This window comes from Dama dama, chromosome 25 (assembly GCF_033118175.1).
Source record: "Dama dama isolate Ldn47 chromosome 25, ASM3311817v1, whole genome shotgun sequence".
In the NCBI taxonomy this organism is placed as follows: domain Eukaryota; kingdom Metazoa; phylum Chordata; class Mammalia; order Artiodactyla; family Cervidae; genus Dama; species Dama dama.
In genome coordinates this window covers 48,294,566-48,315,196 of record NC_083705.1, presented here as the reverse complement: position 1 = coordinate 48,315,196, position 20,631 = coordinate 48,294,566, and the positions used below count along the sequence as shown (strand labels likewise).

At 37.7% G+C, this 20,631-nt stretch overlaps 1 protein-coding gene across 3 annotated transcripts in view; it reads right to left on the bottom strand.

Moving 5' to 3' along the window:
• ZFR (zinc finger RNA binding protein) overlaps positions 1 to 20,631 on the bottom strand; it is an 82,192-nt gene that overhangs the window by 34,322 nt on the left and 27,239 nt on the right. For all 3 annotated transcript variants that reach the window (XR_009690509.1, XM_061129274.1, XM_061129275.1), the window contains 6 exons: positions 20,393 to 20,537; positions 17,160 to 17,378; positions 8,291 to 8,538; positions 5,145 to 5,336; positions 4,330 to 4,621; positions 1,097 to 1,290 (listed from right to left, as the gene is read on the bottom strand). Coding sequence is in view for 2 of the 3 variants with exons in the window: in XM_061129274.1 (XP_060985257.1) it covers positions 1,097 to 1,290; positions 4,330 to 4,621; positions 5,145 to 5,336; positions 8,291 to 8,538; positions 17,160 to 17,378; positions 20,393 to 20,537 (1,290 nt within the window). In the remaining variant the exon portion in view is untranslated. The remainder of the gene's footprint in view (positions 1 to 1,096; positions 1,291 to 4,329; positions 4,622 to 5,144; positions 5,337 to 8,290; positions 8,539 to 17,159; positions 17,379 to 20,392; positions 20,538 to 20,631) is intronic.

The window sequence follows — 20,631 nt, the reverse complement described above, 5'->3', positions numbered from 1 at the left end:
AAAAAAAAAAAAAGATTACTTAACCAGTATCATTGGTTATTAAGGTATTCTGGCCAGATGTTCTGGCTGTACTTTTTTTTGAGACATACAAGTCTTACTAACAGCTAAAGGTTTATTATTTATTTATTTAGAAGTTTATTAACCTTTAAATGTCTTTTTTTTTTGTTGCCTTACCATGCTGGCATTGTGGAATCTTAGTTCCCTGACCAATGAAGTGGAAGCAAGGAGCCCTAACCACTGGACCGCCAGGAAATTCCCAACACCTATAACTTTAAATTAAAACTGCATGTGAATGACTTATAAACTACACAGCCCAGTTTTCCATCTTGTAAACAAATAATTCAATAATTTTTCTTGATGGAAAAGGATGAAGGAACAAATAAATATTTGCCAAAAATCCACCATATGCTAGGGACTGTGCTTAGGTACTCTATTTGATCTAAGCTTCACATCTTCACTGGGAGATACCCAAATTTTACAGATGCAGACACTGAAATTTAGAGAACTTGTTCTTTTCAACTGTTCTATAACACAGCAAAAGCAGAACAGGGCTACACCACTGTATGTTCGTCTTTCCACTAACAGCAAAAATTTATCAAGTCCCTTCTGATACTTCCTTATCCTCCATTTACTAAGTTATTTTGTAAAACAGGAATAGTTTTCTAATCAGCTTGAGAAATCATATAAATAGTTATCTGTTAAATCAGTAGTCTAAATTTTACACACGAAACTGTTCAGAAATATTTGCTATCTTTGTCATTTCTGCTGTTCATATCTTTTTTTACTTTTTACGTTTGGCACAGTAGAAGGGTTATGTTAAAAGAAGGCCTGCCAAATAAACAGAAAGTTATTTCACATACTACAGTGATGGTGTCAGCAGGGAAAGAGAAAATTCAACAAAAAAATTGTGATGTCACTTAGGCAAGCTCAAAGGGCAGGCTTAAAAAAAAACACAAAACCTTCAACAAAGATCCCTTCAATGTCCCTTTATAAGTAATCTAAAATATATGAATTTTACATGTAAAGCACACTTGTGACAAAGTGACACACGTCCTTCCTATCTAATCTCACAACAGGAGTATTCTCAAATCAATACCTCCTCCACATAATCATGGCCCACTGGCTGCACATCGCTCTGCAAAGCAGCAAGAGACGCAGGTGTGACTGGTTCTGACACTGTGTCTGGCTTTACTTCTGGAATTGGTACAGAAGTGACAGGAGTGTTTTTAACACATTCAGTTCCTTTTAAGTCTTCTGTTTTATTTCCTGTTGACTGCAGCTTATTACCACCTGTAACATAAAAGAATTACAGTAATTTTAATTTTCTTCTTATGTAATGTATGAACTGATACAAGAACTCCAGATAAAGTTCTGATCTTTTCTACCAACAAACTCCTGCTTGACATACAATAGATTAGAATTTTGAAGAACCATATAAACCATTTGGCTTTTTTATGCTATTAATGAAAATACATGTCTCTATCTTCCCATTCTCTCTCTCTCATAATATTCAATGGTCCTCTCTGTCCTCACCATGGCTCTTACAACATGTTTATATCCCTTTGCCATGGAACTGGGCACTATCCTAAGTTCTAGTAACATAATAATACAGTGTGGCTGTCTTTGAGGTGCCAACAATTTAGGGTCATGTATGGATGTGAGAGTTGGACTATAAAGAAAGCTGAGTGCCGAAAAATTGATGCTTTTGAACTGTGGTCTTGGAGAAGACTCTTGAGAGTCCCTTAGACTGCAAGGAGATCCAACCAGTCCATCCTAAAGGAGGTCAGTCCTGGGTGTTCATTGGAAGGACTGATGTTGAAGCTGAAACTCCAATACTTTGGTCACCTGATGCGAAGAGCTGACTCATCTGAAAAGACCCTGATGCTGGGAAAGACTGAGGGCAAGAGAAGGGGACGACAGAGGATGAGATGGTTGGATGGCATCACCGACTCAACGGACATGGGTTTGGCTGGACTCCGGAAGTTGGTGATGGACAGGGAGGCCTGGTGTGCTGCAGTTCATGGGGTCACAAAGAGTCAGACACGACTGAGTGACTGAACTGACTGACACATTATTATAGTACAATGTGTTAACAGAGTATTTTGGGAATGTAAAGGAAAGGAGCCACTACCCTTTAACCTGATCCAGTTAGGAATAGCTTCAGCAAGTATGACACCAGGGCTGGGCTTAAGAGTGCTAGGTATGAACTGGTCAGGCAGAAAAAAAGAGAATTAAGTCTAAACAGAAAGAACAGTATGCACAAGCAAAACACAAAAACATGGAGTTAAAAAGACTATGGTAACAGAACTGAAAGAGACACATGTACCTCAACATTCACCGCAACACTGTTAACAATAGCTAGAACATGGAAGCAATCTAGATGTCCATTGGCAGACGAATGGATAAGAAAGCTGTGGTATATATACACAATGGAGTATTACTCAGCAATGAAAAAGAACACATTTGAATCCGTTCTAATAAGGTGAATGAAACTGGAGCCTATTATGCAGAGTGAAGTATGTCAGAAAGAAAAACACTAATACAGCATATTAACGCATATATATGGAATTTAGAAAGATGGTAATGATGACCGTATATGCGAGACAGCAAAAGAGACACAGATATAAAGAACAGACTTTTGGACTCTGTGGGAGAAGGCGAGGGTGGGATGATTTGCGAGAATAGCATTGAAACAAGTATAATTACCATATGTGAAATAGATCATCAGTCCAAGTTTGATGCATGAAACAGGGCACTCAAAGCTGGTACACTGGGACAACCCTGAGGGAAGGGATGGGATGGGGAGGGAGGTGGGAGGGGTTGTTCAGGATGGGGGACACATGTACACCCATGGCTGACTCATGTCAATGTATGGCAAAAACCACCACAATATTGTAAAGTAATTAGCCTCCAATTAAAATAAACAAATAATAATAAAAAAAAGACCATGGTAAATTCAAAAAAGACTTGGTAATTCAACAGGACTTATCACTGAGGTACAGGGCTTCCCTGGTGGCTCAGATGGTAAAGAATCTGCCTGCAATGCAGGAGGCCTGGGTCCGATCCCTGGGTTGGGAAGATCCACTGGAGGAGGGAATGGCAACCTACTTCAGTATTCTTGCCTGGAGAATACCATGGACAGAGGAGCCTGGCAGGCTACAGTCCATGAGGTCATAAAGAATCCGACAGGACTAAGTGACTAAGCACAGCACAGCACTGAGGTAGAGGTAATGATATCTGAGGTAGAGGTTAATTTGTGAAAGGACTTGGATGACATAATTAAGGAATACAGACATTTTTCTTATATGCAAGGGGAAGGCCACAGAAAGTTTTTAAACAGGAAATTAACACAGTTTGATACATATTTTTTTACAAAATGACTTTGATAAAAGTGTTGCAGAAACTGGATGCAATAAGAGACAAAGCTCTGAGGAAGAAGCTTTGAAGGCCTAAAAAACAGCAGAGGCTATGAAGAGAAAAAGACACTTTTTGGAGAATACTGTAGTGACAGAAACAAAAGGATTAGAAACAACTGGAAGAGGCAGCAAGTAAGAAAAAATGTCAGTGGACTTTTTCATGTGAAAAAGCAGCAGCTTTATGAGATTACTTCACAGTACTCTTGTGATGAGATAAAATGTTAGAAACAGACACTAACAGGCATCAACAGAACCATACAGACAATGACCAGGAAATATCTAAAATATGGTTCTAGAACTCAGGTGGGCATTCTGAATTTGCCCAAATGATTTTGAAGTTACTACATACACAGTGGAACAGATAAGACCACTCATGAATACTAAGTGAGTGAGATGAGAATCAGAATCAGAATCTTAGCAATACTACCAGCTAATGAACATGAGAGCCAGAGAACCAATAAGGATATCTGAAGAAGGAGTCAGTGGACCCAAAATAGAGAGACAGAAACATAATTAAGGTTTAAGTTATAGCAGTCAACTGTTTCAAATGTTAGAGAGGTCAACAGGGTGAAACAGAAAACTGGCCATTCAATGTGGCAAGTAGGTTTTTGGTGATTTCACAAAAGGGTAGAGCTGAAATACTATAATAAGAGACTGAGGACTGGATAGGAAATAGAGAAAGTAAGAATTAGGTCAGCAGCCTGAGGAACAGTAAAATAAATACATATATATTTTTAAGTCTATGGCTGAAGAAAATGGAACTGAAAAAACTTTAAGAAAAAAAATACAGATATGTGATTAAATAAGGTCCCAGAAAAGAAGACAACTGCATAAGTAGAAGAGCTAGTACTGGAGTAGAGGAGAAATACCACTTTAACAGAGTTAGAAGGAACAGAGAATCTTCAGTACTTGCCAACAAAGTTTATTTTGGGTGTAGATGTTTTCTTGGCAGCCATATTTGCAGGCACTGATGATACTTTAGTGTTGGCTGTGCTATTAAGAGACGAGTTTCCTGTAGTTGTAAGACCTTTCACTGAAGAAGTTGCAATTGATGAAGTATTCACAGTACAATTGCTTGCTGCAATGCTTGAAGGAGAGGCAGTTGGCTTTGAAGCAGACACAGCTGTTGAAGAAGTAGCTTGGCTAACAACGTTTGGTTCTGTTGAAGGAATGGGTTTACCAAGTTTTGTGTGTAATTTAACCACCTACAAAATAAAAGCGTATTTATCTGTCAGAAAACTCAGAGAATGTACATTTTTTAAAAAAAGTTTGCCTAAAAGACCCTAAAAAATGAAAATCTTAACCATATTTTTCTTTGTTGTATTTCTTTCTCTTATACATTTTAAAATAAAAACTCATTACTTTCAAAACAATCTGTGTGAAACAGATTCGGATACATATTCCATCTACCACTCAGCGAGGAAATGACTTGGCCACATGCATACCAACCTACACTTAAGCATAACAGAAGGTAGAAAACAACTACATGATTCAATTTCAGTTGGTGGGAAAAAAATGACTGAGTTCAATTTTAAGAAGAAGGGTCACCACTCTTTCCTTTCTTAAGCAATGACTATTTGATGTCGCCTTTATATATACATTAGGCATGTAATACCCTCAAAAATTTTCAAATTTTGAAGACTTCTTTACTTTACCCCCAACCCCCACCAAAAATGGAAAAGAAAAGAGAGTTAAGACATAAGGGTGTGTGGGAAAAAAAACACCTACTTTCTGATGCTTAGCACCACGAATGTGGGCAGCATATGCATCTGCTCCTGTACAAGACACATCGCAGAGCTCACAACGTAGCTGATTTTGAGTCCCACGAGTAGAGCTGTTGCTGCTGCTGGTATTCTGTGAGGCTTTCAATGCAGCTTCTTTTTTTTTATGTTTCTGCCCTTCTAAATGTTCTTTATAAGTCTGTCTCAAACAAAAAGAATAATTTTGCTTCACTACTTTTCTATCTACATTATTTGCAATTATTCATTCCAATCTCTAATACTCATTAAAACATCAGCACTACACCATTTTAAAAGCAACTGAACAGGAGCATGTGGCTTCCCTACATACATGATGCATTTGTGGTTCTCTGTACCTTTTTACCAAGAACACACTTACCAAACACTTTAATTAACAAAGGACTTTCATACATAGCCAAAATATCAATATAAGGTAACTGCTCTCAGTTTGAAAGAATTTCTGTCTTTTAGTGCTTATGTATAATGTTGGGTAGAGACTAATAAGAGTGATCATTCCAAAAGAAATTATTTAATTATAGGATTATGAGGAGAAAAAAATATATATGCCACATGAGAAGAAAAAAAATGTTACTATATGGTAACAAGACTCTTTATAAACAGGTATGATTACTTATAAAACTGGTTTAGAAGTCAGTTGCATCTGAGAAAACTCAAGAATGCATTTTCACAATCTGTGTTAGAATCCATTCCACCCTGAACAAAAGTCTATTTAAAGTATTTAACTGCCAGAATTGTATCCCTTTTGATACTAGCCATCAAAATAGTGCAAGTATATATTAAAAATTGTCTTCAATGTCAATGACCGAGGAAGGCAGTTTTATTAAAATGTGAGGAGGTCAATAATGAGCTTGAGTGGGGCACTCAAGCTCATTATTATTATTATTTCCTATATTATTTAAAAAATTTTTATACACACATATGATGAGCGTAAAATTGCATAGATAGCACAGAATCTCAGAGCTGAATGGGACTTTAGAGGTTACCTACAATGACTTTCTAAGTTTGAAACAAGAAAATCCTTCCTCAAAATGAAATCTTATGCACAAGTAGAGAAAGTTACTGTTTTTCAAACAAAAGAGGAAGCCCTAAGACCTAGCCATCTGATTCTCTTCTCACCATCTGCAGCAGCCTAAAGTGGCTCCGTGAAGCAGCGGGAACCTCAATTATTTAGGGACAAGTCCCTACCACAGAAGTGAGGAAACAAAAGCCCAGACAATCGACTTAAAGTCTCCAATTTGCCCAAGGCCACAAGTTAAGTCGCAGAAACAGGATTGGAACAACAGCCCCTCATACTGGAACCAATTTAGTCTCCTTTCTTATATCTACACTAGACTCTATCTAACTCACCATTTCATTCATACGGTGTTTTTCTCCATAGGTTCATTAAGCCCTTACAGCACTGCCTCTGACTTAACAGAGGTACTCTTGGCCTGTTCTTGCCTAACCATCCAGCTCCCCCAAATCAATGGTCAGCCTTGCATATATATACTGATTCTAAATGCTATTAACTTATCACCCTAGAGCTATGTGCTATCCTTTTATATGCTACCACATAGTCAAGTCTCTTAACATTTGTAATTGCCACCACATCATCATTCCCCCTGAACAGTCATTACTGAGTAGGATACCCTCCTCAAATACTAAAGCCAACATTCTTGTTCCCTTTCTTGTTTAGTCCTGGGTTGCGGCAAACATTCCCCATGTCTCCTCTCCCCTGAGCATGTTATCACAATGAAACTGTTTTCTAACAAACTTAAAATAGGGAAAAAAAGGTATTATCTTAACAGCCACATATATTAAACTAGTCTCTAATTTGGTGTAACTCAGAGAATGCTGACAACTGAAAATAACTCCCAAATTCTATACTGAAAAGCAGACAGAACTGATCTAGTAAATTTAAAAGAATGTACACAGGTTAGGAAAGGGTGAGAGATGATGTAACTGAAAGAAACAACTAAAAACTCAAAATCTGATCTTTTCAAATACTATGCCTTTTGTCTATCAAACTGCTTACCAAATTTTTATATAAACACTGCTGCTGCTGCTGCTAAGTCACTTCAGTTGTGTCCGACTCTGTGCGACCCCATAGACAGCAGCCCACCAGGCTCCCCCATCCCTGGGACTCTCCAGGCAAGAACACTGGAGTGGGTTGCCATTTCCTTCTCCAATATAAACACTAGACACTCTTAAAGAAAGTATTAACAAATAAAGTTGGGAAGGGAGTTGAACTCACTAGATTTTATAAACAGATCCTTCCCTAAATCACTTATTTCATGTTAGCAACAGCAAGAAAATAACAAAAAACAACAACAAAAAACAGAATAAAGGAATAAAGGTTCTGCATGCTTCTCTGGTTGATATTCTTGAAAAAGACACTTTCCTACAGCTTTCTTATTCCCAAAGTCCCTACAGCCTCATGGAGGAAATAAGTATATAGAAACAAGTAACATTCTACAAAGCATATACGAAAGTCAGTCTCATGAAAAATATTATCCTAACATTATAGATTATTAAAATAGCTTAAGGATTTTTAATATTAGAGAAAGGCAACTTCTGCTATTTATATCTGACAAAGTCTTCTCATCTCATCATGTCAGAGTATAAAACTATTTCTTTTTTTAATATATATATTTTAAAACTATTTCTATGGTCACCCTTTTTCGACTACAAAATTCTACTTATACACTCAACATGGACCTTGAAGAACTAAGAAAATCAATATCCAATTGTCTTAAGGTCAAGAATTTTGCATAAAGGCCTTAAAAAGTAAGTCATAAATGCCAAAAAAGAAATGACAATTCAATCTTACTCCCAAATCCCAACTAATCTGAATATAAAACTTTTAAGCTAAATTAAAAGTTTTATTTAAAGAGCAAAGTATCCTTCCTAAAGAAAAGCTCAATTTGTCCACTTTTTATTAACATTCATAATTATTTTTACTGTATTTTGCTTAGAATTCTTGTATGTCAATACAAAAGCCTTTAAAAAACGGCCATTTGATGAAATATGTACGTGTTAACTAAAAGCTAGCAGGAGAGAAAAATGTAAACTAATCTTACTTAACTATCAAGGACAACCACTGAAGATTCATGATGAAGCATACATTACACATACCTGTGGTCCAGCACAGCTGATCTTACAGACATCACAATAGTGAATCTGGGGTGGTTTGGGAGGCTGTTTTGGTTTCAGTTGTTTATTTTGGAATGGTGCTTTTTTAGTAAAGGTGGTCCCTGTCCAGGCAGCTGTTGCAGCCGCTGCTGCCGCCGCCGCCGCCGCCTGCTTCTGTTGCTGCTGCTGCTGTTGGTAGTAGGAGGATGCAGCTGAATACACTGCTGCTTCATAACCTGAATAAGATGTACCTTACAAATAAAATCAAACAAAGATTATGTTACATACCTGTAAAAGGCCAAGAAAAGTGATGGGAATTTAAACCCAATAAATTCTGCTTAAAAAGATAGGTTTACACGTGCATATTTATGAATAAATTGTATCTCACAAAACCTAAGAAAAATGTTACTTATCCTTCTTTTAATGTAAGTCAACCAACTGAGTATTTACATAATACATGGCAGGTGTTAGGATAAGATTTGGTCATTGCTTTCAAGAAGGCTTATAGTACTGCTGGAAGGCTGTGATAGACTGGTCTGATAAACTTACATGGTTATGAAACTGTTATATAGTATTTTCCCCAAGCAGAATTCCTCTGAATACAATTAAGAAAGTGCTGGGTTTGAGGAAAAGTCTGAACTAGAATACAGAAAGGAAAAAAAAGAAAGTCATGAAAGTAAGACTATACGTCCTTGGTGGTTTAGGGGATAAAAGATATGAAAGGGGAAATTACACAAAGATGACACCAAGATTTTGAATCCCAGTGACTGACTGAAGGGGTTCTACAATCAATAAAAGTAAAGAGCTGATAGAAGCTGGTTTGGAGAGGTAAGGTAACTAAAGCTTGGCAAAAGTCTGTAATAGGGAGTTGGAGTTCTGATGAGCATCAGGACAAGAGAAGGCAAGATATGAAATAAAGAACAAAAGACACTGGTTCTCACCTTCCAAAAGGTGAAAAAGCACTGAATTTTCTGGTTAAATGTATCAATTCTATCCTTCCATTGTTCAAAGTCTTTGATGAATAAGCACATTAAGCTAGCTACAGATATAACATATACAAACTGTTTATGTGCAGTGATTTATTGATTTAAAAAGTTGCTGATTTTATTTATAACCCTATGTTAAAACTGGGAAACTTCCTGTTTCCTAAACCAAGATCCCTGGAAATCTGTTGGACTCCCTAATCCTCATCCTTTCCCCTGAAGAGGAAATGAGTGGGTCAAAAGTTAAAGCTCAAGAGAGAGATTCCTAGCTGCTATGACAGAACAGAAGAACTACCTAAGGAAAACTGAACTTTTTGGTATTTCAAATGCAAACTGCTATACTGAGGAGTAAAGATTTAAGACCCACTCACTTTAATATATTTTACACAGGGAAGAGAACATGAACTGGAAAGGTGAAGGTTAAGATGCATGGGAAATCAGAATCATAAGATTCTGAAATTTTTATTAATAGAAAATTTCCAAATGGCTAGTTGTGTGCAGGAACTGTTAACATGCCACTTAAACCGCAGCTTCATGAATTATGTATCAAAGAAATAAAAAGGAGAATAAGATCAGCAGCATCCTACAATGCTGGATGATCAGAACTACTAGGCTCTGGGTTTTTTTCTAGCCATGCTATGTGGCTTGCAGGATCTTAGTTCCCTGACCGGGGACTGAACCTGGGACTATAGCATTAATCGGTCAAGTACTAATCACTGGACCATCAGGTAATTCCCTATGTTTTTTGAAAATTGAGAATCCATACTACAAGAGGCAGTGTTCCAGATACAGTGATATCTCAGAACAGAACTATAAGGTAGGTATTGCAGGTATTACTATACATACTTTACAGATGAGAAAACTGAGGCTGTGTCTCAGATCATGAACTCCTTATTGCCAAATTCAGGCTTAAACTGAAGAAAGTGGGGGAAACTAGACCATTCACTAATGTCATTAGACCACTTAGGTGCGACCTAAATCAAATCACTTATGACTATACAGTGGAAGTGAGAAATAGATTTAAGGGACTAGATCAGATAGACAGAGTGCCTGATGAACTATGGACGGAGGTTCATGACATTGTACAGGAGACAGGAATCAAGACCATCCCCGAGAAAAAGAAATGCAAAATAAGCAAAATGGCTGTCTGAGGCCTTACAAATAGCTGTGAAAAGAAGAGAAGCGAAAAGCAAAGGAGAAAAGGAAAGATATACTCATCTGAATGCACAGTTCCAAAGAATAGCAAGGAGAGATAAGTAAGGCTTCCTCAGTTATCCGTGCAAAGAAATAGAGGAAAACAATAGAATGGGAAAGACTAGAGATCTCTTCAAGAAAAGCAGAGATATCAAGGGAACATTTCATGCAAAGCTGGGCTCAATAAAGGACAGAAATGGTGTGGACCTAACAGAAGCAGAAGATATTAAGAAGAGGTGGCAAGAATACACAGAAGAACTATACAAAAAATATCTTTATGACCCAGATAGTCACGATGGTGTGATCACTCACCTAGAGCCAGACATCCTGGAATGTGAAGCCAAGTGGGCCTTAGGAAGCATCACTACGAACAAAGCTAGTGGAGGTGATGGAAATCCAGTTGAGCTATTTCAAATCCTAAAAGATGCTGTGAAAGTGCTGCATTTAATATGTCAGCAAATTTGGAAAACTCAGCAGTGGCCACAGGACTGGAAAAGGTCAGTTTTCATTCCAATCCCAAAGAAAGGCAATGCCAAAGAATGCTCAAACTACCACACAATTGCATTCATTTCACACCCTAGTAAAGTAATGCTCAAAATTCTCCAAGCCAGACTTCAGCAATACGTGAAACGTGAACTTCCAGATGTTCAAGCTGGTTTTAGAAAAGGCAGAGGAACCAGACATCAAATTGCCAACATCTGCTGGATCATTGAAAAAGCAAAAGAGTTTCAGAAAAACATCTATTTCTGCTTTATTGACTATGCCAAAGCCTTTGACTGTGTGGATCACAATAAACTGTGGATAATTCTTCAAGAGATGGGAATACCAGACCACCTGACCTGCCTCTTGAGAAACCTGTATGCAGGTCAGGAAGCAACAGTTAGAACTGCACATGGAACAACAGACTGGTTCCAAAAAGGAAAAGGAGCATGTCAAGAATGTATATTGTCACCCTGCTTATTTAACTTATATGCAGAGTACATCATGAGAAATGCTGAGCTGGAGGAAGCATAAGCTGGAATCAAGATTGCTGGGAGAAATATCAATAACCTCAGATACATAGATGACACCACCCTTATGGCAGAAAGCAAAGAAGAACTAAAGAGCCTCATGATGAAAGTGAAAGAGGAGAGTGAAAAAGTTGGCTTAAAGCTCAACATTCAGAAAACTAAGATCATGGCATCCGGTCTCATCACTTCACGGCAAATGGATGGGGCAACAGTGGAAACAGTGGCTGACTTTATTTTTTTGGGCTCCAAAATCACTGCAGATGGTGACTGCAGCCATGAAATTAAAAGATGATTACTCTTTGGAAGGAAAGTTATGATCAACCTAGACAGCATATTAAAAAAGCAGAGACATTACTTTGCCAACAAAGGTCCATCTAGTCAAGGCTATGGTTTTTCCAGTGGTCATGTATGGATGTGAGAGTTGGACTTATAAAGAAAGCTGAGTGCCGAAGAATTGATGCTTTTGAACTGTGGTCTTGGAGAAGACTCTTGAGAGTCCCTTGGACTGCAAGGAGATCCAACCAGTCCATCCTAAAGGAGGTCAGTCTTGGTGTTCATTGGAAGTACTGATGTTGAAGCTGAAACTCCAATACTTTGGCCACCTCATGCGAAAAGCTGACTCATTTGAAAAGACCCTGATGCTGGGAAAGATTGAAGGCAGGAGGAGAAGAGGACGACAGAGGATGGGATGGTTGGATGGCATCACCAACTCAATGGACATGGGTTTGGTAGACTCTGGCAGTTGGTGATGGACAGGGAGGCCTGGCATGCTGCAGTTCATGCGGTCGCAAAGAGTCGGACACAACTAAGCGACTGAACTGACCAGCTTTTTAAGTCCTTTGTGTTATTTAAACAACAAAAATCACTAAGCATAATATTTACGAAATAACCTCCTTCATTTGCATACATGTAGTCTAAAACTAATAAAAGGTAAGCTTAATTATAGCTTACTATTCAGCATTTTTTAAAAAATCAAAGCATAAACTGAAAGGTATGCTGAAGGTTCTGGAACTCTGCTAAGGGATCTCCTTTAAATTTCCTATAACTACTAGCAAACACACATACATTTCTCGTAAAGCATTATGGGAAAATAAATATAATGCTATGTCTCTAAATTAAGTAAAAGCTCATTTGAAAAGCTAAAACTATTTCACATAAAAAGCACATTATAAATACTTATCAAATAAGAAGTTGCATAATTAGAACAGTTAGAATATAAGTTTTAAAGGTACAGTATCAGAAACAAAGACTATCACCTCAGCAGTAAATACATTATACCACAAGCCATCATTTAGTAGGTACCAACACTGTAGAATTCATTTTCAGTAAGAGATAAAAAGAATAGCTGACCTAAGCTGTAGCTGATATAAAGCTGCAGACACAGAACTCAGAAACCCTAATAATGATCTCTTTGGATGGTAATTTCACAGTGTGTATCATACGTTCTTTAAAATGTGTATACTCTTTGATGTAACAGTTACAAATCTAGGAATTTATCTGAGGAAACAATTGGCAAACACACAGATCTGTACATAAAATGATTGTTTCAAGCTTTTCCTTAATATGGAACTAAATGTCCCCAACAGAAACTTTAAAATGTAGCACATGCATACAATAAAACAGTATTAGTCATTAAAAACTATGTTTTTCTAAGCGTAGATCTTGGTTTCTAAATACTAACGCCATACAAGAAACCAAGGTTCCTTCGTGAAATGGCTGATACAAGAAACCAAGGTTCCTTCGTGAAATGGCTGATTGTGAGTCTATGGCAGGCAAGGCTTAAAGTTTATTGTTGTTTTGCATTTTATTTATTCCTTAATACTCTGTCTTGTTCTGCCTAGGTTATAAGGGCCATTTCAGTTCTTACCTCTTGATGTTTTGTTATACAGCTTGAGTGTGGGAAGCCTAGATACTGAATTTCTAAAGTATTTTTAAAAATTTCTCAGAGATTTTTATCTCCTACCCTATGTCAAGTGCTATGCTGGATATTAGGGATGCAATGGTGAATCAGGCAGAGTAACATCTTACTGTGCCAGAAAAGAAAGAAATGCTCAAAGACTAATGATGCCAAGTTCAAAAGACTCAGAACTGGTTTGAAAAGGATCCTTTACTATCCAAATTTGAGACACTGTGTGCCTTAAAAAGAAAAATGAAAGCAATGGATTACACTAAACTGAATAAAAAAGAAGCCTACAGTAACATCAAAAAAGAAAGGGTGACGGAACTCCTCTTCAGGGAAGAATTCCTAAGAATCCAACTCATTTCACACTGATTCTTAGTAAAAGGATTTTTCATTCACCAATGAAGAATTTGATTCAGTTACTGATTTTCAAAGGATCTAACATCTTAGAAAGATAGCTGGGCTAACAGGCCCATAGATAACTTAGTTCATTACAAAATGGAAAAAGGTATCTTTAAAAAGGAAAGATCTGGTAGTCACCACTTCAATCAGTAATTATACCTGACACCATTAATAAGGAATAAACTGACATTATTTATTACATGGCTGGCTTCCCTGATAGCTCAGCTGGTTAAGAATCCATCTGCAATGCAGGAGACCCCGGTTTGATTCCTGGGTTGGGAAGTTCTGCTGGAGAAGGGATAGGGTATCCATTCCAGTACTCCTGGGCTTCCCTTGTGGCTCAGCTATTAAAGAATCTGCCTGCAGTGTGGGAGACCTGGGTTCGATCCCTGGGTTGGGAAGAGCCCCTGGAGAAGGGAAAGGCTACCTACTCCAGTATTCTGGCTTGGAGAATTCCAAGCTATGGACTATATAGTCCATGGGATTGCAAGTGGTCGGACACGAATGACCAATTTTCACTTTATTACGTGTACCTGATGTGCTGAAATGAAATGCTGACATAGGTAGTTCTACTGACTAAAAAACTGCCAGAATCTAAACATAAAGAAATCAGATAAATCCAGACTGTGGGATATTCTACGAGACAACTTGTCTCACTTCTTCAAAAACATCAAGGCTGCGATCTTCCTTGTGGTCCTATGGTTAAGAATACATCTTCCAATGCAGGGGACACAGTTCAATCCCTGTTCCTGGAACTAAGATTCCACATGCCACAGGGCCTGCACACCACAACTACTGAGCCTGCAGTCTCTGGAGCCTGTGCTTGTACTGAGCCTGAGCCTGTACTCTCTGGAGTCTGTGGCAAGCAGAGAGAGACCTGCTTGCCACAACGAAGGCCCGGTGTGCTGCAACTAAAACCTGACGCAACCAAACAGTAAATAAATAATATAAATGTTAAAAAAAAAAAAAAAATCAAGGTCCTGAGAGATAATATAAAAATAGAAGTTATTCTGTGGTGGTGGTGGTTTAGTGGTTAAGTCATGCCCAATTCTTGTGATCCTGTGGACTGCAGCACCCCCCGGCTCCTCTGTCCATGAGATTTCCTAGACATGCATACTGGAGTAGGAATCTTTACTTCTCCAGGGAATCTTTCCAGCTCAGGGATTGAACCTAAGTCTCTTGCACTGCAAACGTCTCCTGCATTGCAGGTGGATTCTTTACTGTTAAGCCACCAGGGAGGCCCCAGGGGTTATTCTACATCAAAGGAAAATGAAACTAATAACCAAATATAATCTATAATCCTTGACTGGACCCTGAATTTAAGACAAAGCACAAATATATCAACTATGGAGAAAGTCCAGCCATAGACATTTGTGGACAACTTAAGAAAATTTATTAGATAATATCCACGTCCAATTTCTTATCTGCATTTTGTTATATAAAAGAATGCTCCTATTCTTAGGAAATACATGTGGAAGAATTCCAGGCAAGGTACCATGTCATCGGCAACTTAGCAAACAAGGAAACATTGCTAAACCGTTTGAAAATGTGTTTAAACAGGAGAGTTAAGCAAACGTAACAAAATAATATTTGGTGAATCTACCTAAATGTTGTATGGGCATTTGTTGTCTGCTTTTTTCACTTTTCTGCAGAAGGAAAATTTTCTAAAACTGGGGAAAAAATATGAACCAGGGAATAGTGGACCTTTATACTTAGGGCATTCACACAAGGAAAGCAGTTTACACTGTAGTACATATAAGACAAAATTCATTTTTTATTAAGAAACCATGATGTTTATATATGCATAATTGCATGGAAGAAAGTATAGAAAGACATGCATTAAAAAGTTAATGGTAATTACTGTCTAGGGATAGATGCCTAGTAATTTAATTTTCCCTCCTTTTTAAATCAACAGCTTCGAGTTTTAAAAATGATATACTACTTACATACTAAAGCAGTAAACAGAAATAATTATCTTCATGCTGTGTACGGTATACTCAAGCAACTGAGAGAGACAAAGGCTGAGAGAGGCAGAAAGATAAAGGGAAGAATAGATGCAAGAGAAAAACAAGGAATAGGAAAGGATACTATCACATTCCTTATTTATTAAAGCTGATGTGGGTTTTCTTCCTTAAGTGTCCAAATAGATTTCACTGAAATAACTCCATTTACAGTTATAACTAGTTAACCAGAGAAAGGCAGAAAAGTTGTATCTGTGCCATCATGAGTAACAAATCAAATAATAATAATATCTCCTTACATCAGTTCATCTCCACATGGCTGTCTTAATTAACTCACAAATCTGTCCATTGCTCCCTTTCTCGAGCTCTCTTTGGCATCCTGTCTGCCCACAAGGTAAAGACAAGACACCACAGCAGACCATACAAGGCTTTCCACACTGACATTTCCAGCCTCAATTTCCTGTTATCCTGTGTATTCTGTATTTCAGCCACAATGAACTCTTGATCCCAATCATAACATGCCTGACTAATTTGTATCCCTAACACCATGCACAGCATTTGACACAGAGTAAGAGATTTAAAAAAATCTTTGAGAAATAAAAAAAGTTAAAAAATTCAGTGGCTACTTCTAACACCTCAACTACCAAAAAACATCAAGGGATGAAAAATGAAATTACCTATGCCACCTTAAATCTTCCATGGAACAAGACAGCATACTAAGGAATAAGTAAAATGCAAAACCAACAACAAACTATACATTAGTACAACGCTAAGTGTCTTCAAAAAAGTCATGTGTGACTTTAAGCATTCCAATACTACAAGGTACCTCAGTGGAAAATTAGGAAGAACAGTGGGCACAGCAAGGTTTTAGTGATTATTCTTGGCCAGGAAAAATATATGACTACTAGGGAAAATAAATCTACTCTGTTTTTCCAAGAGATGTGTTATATAACCATCATCTATGGATGTTTATAAAGGCCCCCAATATTTTCAAGATTACTTATTCCTGATAGTAAATATGAAGATATAACTTCTTGTGAGCTGAAAATACAATGTAAATAATCTGTCACTGGTACTTCCTGAAGCTAACCTTGAACTTTCAAATTCATTTGGAAAAGTCAGATAGGGAATGACCCTGTAGAATACTAGATGTTATTTTCTCTAACTGCAATGCTGGGACCAAGGTTTTAAAAGCCCAGAGGGCATTTTTACATTCTAAAATTTCCTGGCATTAAAAAAAAAAAAGCATACATCTTAAGAGTACGGTTCATTTGTCACACTATGTACAAATATTTGTATTAACACCTATCAATTAATTCAATTATTGCTGTACTGGGAGTAAGACCATCCCACAGAAAACCAAGATAGTTTCTCAGTGAGTCTAATTCGCTTACTCATTTAAACACACTTTATCAGTCTTACCAGAATAAGTAACTGCCGTGGTACTATAAGTAGCACTCTGGGTATAGGATGGCACCACAGTAGCTGCAGCTGCTACTGGCTGTACGGTGGAGGATACAGGATAAATGGAGAAAGTGGTGGTAGCTGGACTTGGTGTGGCTGGTTTTATGGCTGTCACTTGTCGAGTTTGCTGGGCTTGTGTATACTGAGTTGCACCTTGGCTATAACCTGCTTTAGGGGCTAAATTGGAAAAGAGACATAAGAAAATCAGAAAGGTGAACCAGCATAGTTACTGTACCAATATCCTAGAAAAAACAAACATAGAACATCATCAACTGGAAATTTTATGCTAGCAATTTCTCCTTGATAAAAGGAGTAAAATTCTTATTAGCAACTTCATAAAATACAACATCTATATAAATTACTATTCTTCCCCAGATGCTTTCTACATATTTCTGAAATGATATTTTGTCAAGATTTGCCACTAATTGAAATACCAACACTACTTAAACCATGTCATTAACAAAGGTTTAAGGAAAGAATGTGTGTGTGTGTATTTGGGCTAGCCAGTATACTTGAGATTTATGCTTAACACTGGGAACAAAACAGAGAGTGACTCAAAGTATAATTTAAGTTACAGTAAAATTTTCAATGCTTGATTATATGGAACTTGTTCATACGCCATTTAAAAGAATTTTACTGATTTGTCCACAGTGAACTTCAAGCTAATTACAATCCACAAGGAGCTACTTATTTAATTCTTCAAATGTCAATAGCTCGAGTGCAGCTGTTCTTAAACGGCTATCATTAATGTCTCGCCTGAACCTTCTGCTATCTCTGAACACATTAAAACCAATGTATACCGGGGGTGCAGTGTTAAAGAACCTGCCTGCTGATGCAGGAGACTCAAGTTTGATCCCTGGGTAGGGAATATCCCCTGGAGTAGGAAATGGCAACCCACTCCAGTATTCTTGCCTGGAAAATTACATGGATAGAGGAACCTGGTGGGTGGGCTACAGTCCATGGGGTCACAAAGAGTTGGACATGACTGAGCGCACACACACACACTTGAATACCTTAAGAATCTTATAAGACTTATCATCACTAAATTAATAATTAATCCCTTATTAAGGATCACTAAAGCATACAAATATAATTTTCTGAGAAAGGCCCAAATATTAGGGACCAAACTCATTTATGCTTAAGTAAAAGTACCTTAAACAAACAGTACTTAACAGTTTATAAAACTTTTTCTACACATAGTAGGAAATCTGATCCACATGACATACAGATGAGTACATTTTACAAGAAAACCCTGATGTCCAAGAGCTAAATAATTTACAAAAGTCACATGGTCATGTCAGATTTTAGACTATACCATGGTATTCTGACTCAAGATTAATTCAGTACTCTTCAGCATAATCCATCAAACCTTGGTAAATTAATCAGGAAGTTTATTAAAGCTCATTGTACCCACAAATCATTAGGAAGGAGACTATAAGGAAAGCCAGGGTCATTGTAATTCAAAATACTTTTAACCCACTTTCTAAGGGACTCATAAAATCAATCTTAGATCTAAAAGTATCCTAGAAAGAGCTGAGTCAACTACCCCGTTCACAAATAAGAGAAGAGATGAAATGAGGTAAAAAATCACTTGCCCATGATACTGGTAACACCAGGGCTAGAAACCAATTCTACTCTTTTCTAATTCAAGGCTCTATCCACACTCTCATGGTCCTTCAAAAATAAAGAAGTCGCCTACTTTTCAGGCTGTACATTGCCACTGTTTATTTAACTTATATGCAGAGTATGTCATGTGAGATGATGGGCTGCATGAAGCTGGAATCAAGATTGCCGGGAGAAAAATCAATAAACTCAGATATGCAGATGACACCACCCTTATGGCAGAAAGCGAAGAACTAAACAGCCTCTTGATGAAAGTGAAAAAAGAAAGTGAAAAAGCTGGCTTAAAACTCAACATTAAAAAAACTAAGATCATGGCATCCAGTCCCATCATTTAATGGCAAATAGATAGGGAAACAATGGAACAGTGACCGACTTTATTTTCTTGGGCTCCAAAATCACTGCAGATGGTTGACTGCAGCCATGAAATTAAAAGATGCTTGCTCCTTGGAAGAAAAGCTATGACCAACATAGACAGTATATTAAAAAACAGAGTCATTACTTTGCTGGCAAAGGTCCGTCTAGTCAAAGCTATGGTTTTTCTAGTCGTCTTGTATGGATGTGAGAGTTGAACTATAAAGAAAATTGAGTGCCAAAGAATTGATGCTTTTGAACTGTGGTGTTGGAGAAGTCTCTTGAGAGTCCCTTGGGTTGCAAGGAGATCAAACCAGTCAATACTAAAGGAAATCAGTCCTGAATATTCATTGGAAGGACTGATGCTGAAGCTCCAATACTCTGGCCACCTGATGTGAAGAACTGACTCCTTGGAAAAGACCCTGATGTTGGGAAAGATTGAAGGCGGGAGGAGAAGGGGACGACAGAGGATGAGGTGGTTGGATGTCATCACTGACTCGATGGACATTGAGTTTGAGCAGGATCTGGGAGTTGGTGATGGACAGGGAGGCATGGCGTGCCGCAGTCCATGGGGTCATAAAGAGTTGCACACAACTGAGCGACTGAACTGACTGACTTTTCAGAACTCAGAGAGCTTTGGTCTTAAAGGTGCTCAGTTAAATTTCTATGAGAAAAATCCATCTTTTAAAGACTACAGATATGTAGGCTTCTTTGCAAACAAAACAGTTCCTGCATTCAAACCGTTAATATATATTGTACTATCAGTGGCTGATAACAAAACCAACTGTCATTACAGATCAGAGAAAGATGAATTAAAAATATGGGTCCACAAAATGGAAACCACCATCAGGGCCTCCACTAATTACAAAGGAAGGTATGTCTGAGCATTCTTGGGCAAAAAGCAGGCGGCCAGAAGTTATTGCCACAACTTCTTTCGTACAGTTTATTTCAGCAGAAAAAAAACTGTAAGCTGAAGACCAGACATGAAATACACTTCCAAGAGAGAAGGACAACATTGTGAACTGCCTCCAGGGCCTTCTCTCTTTGGGACTCAAAGGCATTTTTATACAGAAAGAGGACATGGCTAGAACCTGCCTCTCAAAGTAATATAACACAACAAGTTTAGATGGATTCAAAAGCCTATCTTCATTAAATAACACCTTGAATAATATGTTTCAACAGTGTACAATGAAAGGGTGGTATGTTAATAAACTCACCTGTCTGATAGTAGGTCTCAGCAACGGAAGGCTGAGGCTGGGCAGCGGCAGCTACAGCAGCAGCAGTTGCTGTTGGTTGTTGGTAGTACTGCTTACTATCATAAGCTACAGCAGGAGCTGTGGATCTTACATATGAGTACGAATCCTAAAGAAAGAGAATGAAAGAAAATCTTGCTATCAGTGAAGTGGCAGAGGAAAAAAATCTCATCTTTGCCACATTAAAAACCCAATAAAGGAAA